General features: G+C 44.2%; 1 protein-coding gene across 1 annotated transcript in view; it reads left to right on the forward strand.

Moving 5' to 3' along the window:
• Positions 1-3,412, forward strand: part of si:ch211-230g15.5 (polyhomeotic-like protein 3) — a gene marked incomplete at its 5' end in the record, with an annotated part of 13,380 nt that extends 9,968 nt beyond the window's left edge. The window contains 3 exons of the mRNA XM_037973334.1: positions 486-606; positions 1,472-1,790; positions 2,635-3,412. Coding sequence (XP_037829262.1) covers positions 486-606; positions 1,472-1,790; positions 2,635-2,789 — 595 coding nt within the window. The remainder of the gene's footprint in view (positions 1-485; positions 607-1,471; positions 1,791-2,634) is intronic.
• Positions 3,413-3,909: the final 497 nt, after the last annotated feature.

Raw genomic sequence — 3,909 nt, forward strand, 5'->3', positions numbered from 1 at the left:
CCTGATCCAGTTCTGATCCAGTCCTGACCCAGTTCTGATTCAGACCCAGTTCTGATCCAGACCTGATCCAGTTCTGATCCAGTCCCTTCCAATCAGCCAGAACATGTAATCCTGAGTGCTGAGTCAGCATTTCAAGGATTGTTTTTCTTTTTGTCTTCTTATGCTAATTTTAGCTTTTAGCTACTATTTACCTAATTTAAACTTGCAGCTATTGTTTGCACATTTTAGCTTTCAGCTACTGTTCTGTTCATTAAAGTGTTTAGCTGTTGTTTAGCTGATTTTAGCTTCTCTTGTTTTAAACTCTTAGGTTTTAACAGAAAATGTTTTTTTAAGCGGTTCTGGATCAGCAGCTTTCCTTCGGCTGAGGTGTGGATCAGGACCTTTGTGTCTGAGCAGCGCCGGTTCTGATGGTTCTGGTGGTTCTGGCAGGATGTGGGTGAAACGAACCAGGAAGTGTCGCCTCACGTCTGTTTTCGCCCCGACAGGTTTAACGTCCGGCTGACGAAGCGCCTGCGAGCTCTGAGCGCGGGCAGCCGGTCCGAGAGGCCCCGCCCCGCCCTGAACCGGGCCGAGTCGGTACCAGGGAAACCTCTGCTGCTGCGCCTGGTAGGAACCGACCTCCGCCCTGAACCCTGAACTGAGACAGGCTGTTTAACTCGTTACAGGCAGGACCTCAGAGGGTCTGTTAGGGACGACTCTCAGCTGCAGAACTCCAGCTGAGGAATTCTGAGGAATTCTGGGAAATCTCTCCCTCTGCTGGTTTGTTTCAGGAAATGAGCCAGGGTTCTTCTTCTGTGGTTTTTAATATTCCTGTTATTTTCACAAATCAACTCAATATAGAGGTTATTTTTACAGATTAGGGTTAATATAACGTGTCTTCTTGTTTTTAATCATTTCCTACAGAAACCTGAAATTAGTGAAGATTTACAGAGAAATTATTTATTTATTATTTATGAGGAAATGATAACAAATAAGCTCTTAAATTAAATAATTTAACCCAGATTAAAGAAATTAATATTTAAAGTGTTTCATATTTTGATTCATTTTTTAAAAATTCTGAGGATTTCTAAATAAAACCTTTTTTAATTTTCTTTAAAGGAACTCGGTTTTGATAAAAACATGAATATAAATAGGAAAAGGTGGAAACATCTTTCTTTTTTTATGTTATAATTTCATTTTTACACATTTTAGTGATTTTGATTGTTTTTCTTTACATTTCCACTTATATTTGTTTATTTTAATAATTAATCTGCATTTTAGCCACGTATGTTCTCAGTATTTTAGGAACAGATTTATTATTTTCTGTTTGTCCAGATCAGATTTATTTTGAGGCCCTTTTTAACCTTTAAATCATCCTAAAAGTATTTAAAATTGTTTTTTCCAGGTATTCTGTTTTAAGCACATCTGCCGTTAAGTTTTCTGTAAATAAATGAAAATAAAGTCTCTCACCTGCCGTTCGCTCTTCGCGCAGCCTCGGGATCTGTGGAGCGCCGGCCGCCGTGAGAAGGAGGGGAAGGAGAGGGCGGCGGCAGAGCGGAAAGAGGAGGAGGAGGAGGAGGAGGAGCCGGGGGGGGGAGTGGAGGAAGACGACGACGAGGAAGGCGAGGAGGACCCCGCTGTTGCAATGGCGGCCAGGATGGAGCGGCGGGCGGCGCGCAGGGCGAGGAGGGCGTCGGCGCCGACGCCGGCCGTCACCACCTCCACCCCGTCCACGCCCACCACCACCTTCAGACCCGCCCCCTCGCAGTGGAGCGTGGAGGAGGTGACGGCCTTCATCCACACGCTGCCAGGTGAGTTCAGACGAGCTGCGCAGTCAGCAGACGTCGAGTTGATTTACGCTGCAGCGGCGGCGGCTCGCTCCTCCTGGCTCCAATTAGATGTTTCGTAACGCCGGGAGTTGAGATGCCACGGTGAGGTCATGTGACCGTTCCTAACCACAAACTGTCAGAGGCTCACTGAGCCCCGCCCCAAACATCTGGGAGGGAGAGAATCCAAAAACCCGCCTGCAGTCCGTAAATAAAAGCTGCTGCCTTCAGGACAGTCAGATATTAAATCTGTTTACAGACAACCGGAGGGGCGGGGCGAGGGGCGGGGCTCGATTATTCAGGGGGTTCTGTGGTTTCAGAGCTGCCAAAATGAGGCTGAAATTATCTGACAAACTGTAAATAAACCGACGTGACACCATCCATCTGTACGAGCGACTAACAGGGGAAAAACTGAAGAATTCTGCAGAAATGTTGAAGCGTAACGGAGCAGCTACTGCCTGAAACATCAGCCCGGTTCTGCTGACGCTGCAGAAAGTTTGGATTAAAACAGAACAAAATCTCATAAACTCAGGTTCTACTCACAGTGGAACAAAGTAAACATGTTTAAACAAAGAAATTGTACCTTTAAGTTTATAAAAATGAGGTTAATGTAAATTTGATGGTACTCTGAAGATCTTCAAGCTTTATTTTGAAACAACCAACTCACGTTATTACTTTAGTTTCTGAATGTTTCTCCGTAAATCTCCTGATTTAAGCAAAGAAAAAGAAAAACCCAGATCAGACGGGGAGATTTTTAATCTTTTGACTCCTGCTGTGGTTGTGCACAGATCTTTAAACGTTAATAAAAGTGGTTTTGTTTGGTCGTCAGGCTGCGGCGACGTGGCCGAGGCCTTCCGGCTGCAGGAGATCGACGGTCAGGCTCTGCTGCTCCTGACGGAGGACCACCTGATGACCAGCATGAACATTAAACTGGGACCTGCTCTGAAGATCTGCGCTCACATCAACGCCCTGAAAAACCAATGAGAAGGAAAAAACTTAAACCCCGAGGAGAGGAGAGGGGACGGAGCGATATCTGGGTGTCATACGGAGGAAATTAAGGCAATAAGGAAGAACCGAGGATCGAGGATGACAGAACAAAGTCACAAAAAGAGGAAAACTGATCAGTTTATTTATAATTTCTGAGGTTTTATTCGAGGTGTGGCCTTAGCAGACAGAAACCGGAGAATCCAGGAGGAAACGCATCTGTTCTGGGCCGTCTGTAGCAGGAAACCGGAGGGGTTTTTTTTTTGTATTTTTGTGAATATTTTACATGCCACAGGAGAGTGTACATTTCAAAATATTTCATGAAGGATTTTGAACATTTAATATATGAAATTTGTCTAGTTTTTTTAGAACGTGACGTTAAAACAAATCTATTCCCGTAGCCAACATAACCAGTGTGTGTAAAAAAACAAAAAAAAAGAAAAGAATAAAACGTAGACTTTGTAAGTGATTGAAAGTTTAATGTTTTATATCAATATATTCTGGACAAAAACACGTCTGTGGATTAAAAGAAGTCTCTATCAGGGTAGAGGCCGATGTCTTCAGTTGTCACATTTTTATGATATCCTGCTTGAAATTATTTAATAAATGAATAATTAATCAAACTTTGAGTCATTTTTCCTGTTTGAACTTCAGTCTGACTTTTAGCAGCTAACATGTCTGTTAAAGAAGGCGTTTTGGCAACGCCAGGGCGGAAAGTCATCAGCAATGACCTCAGAGGAGCTGCTGCTGTCCGTCAGTCTGGGAAGGGTCAAAGGTCATTTCCAAACTACCTGGAGTCCATCCTTCTACAGAGAGGAAGATTATACACAAGAGGAAACATTTAAGACAGCTGCTGATCTGCACCCTGAAGGTCAGACTGTGCAGTGAGCTCCATCAGACTCTACAGGCCTCAGTTAGCAGGTCAAAGGTTAAAGCCTCTTCTCTCTAAAAACAACATGGCAGCTTGACTTGGGTTCATCTGAAGGAACCACAAGACTTCTGGAGCAGAACCAGACCAGAGGACAGATGTTTACCCAGAATGCACTGCAGCTGTCAGCACGGTGGTGGAGGGCTGATGGTTTGGGCTGATTCTGGAGTCAGATGTGACAAACAGGACAAT

This window comes from Kryptolebias marmoratus, linkage group LG21, assembly GCF_001649575.2.
Source record: "Kryptolebias marmoratus isolate JLee-2015 linkage group LG21, ASM164957v2, whole genome shotgun sequence".
NCBI lineage: Eukaryota > Metazoa > Chordata > Actinopteri > Cyprinodontiformes > Rivulidae > Kryptolebias > Kryptolebias marmoratus.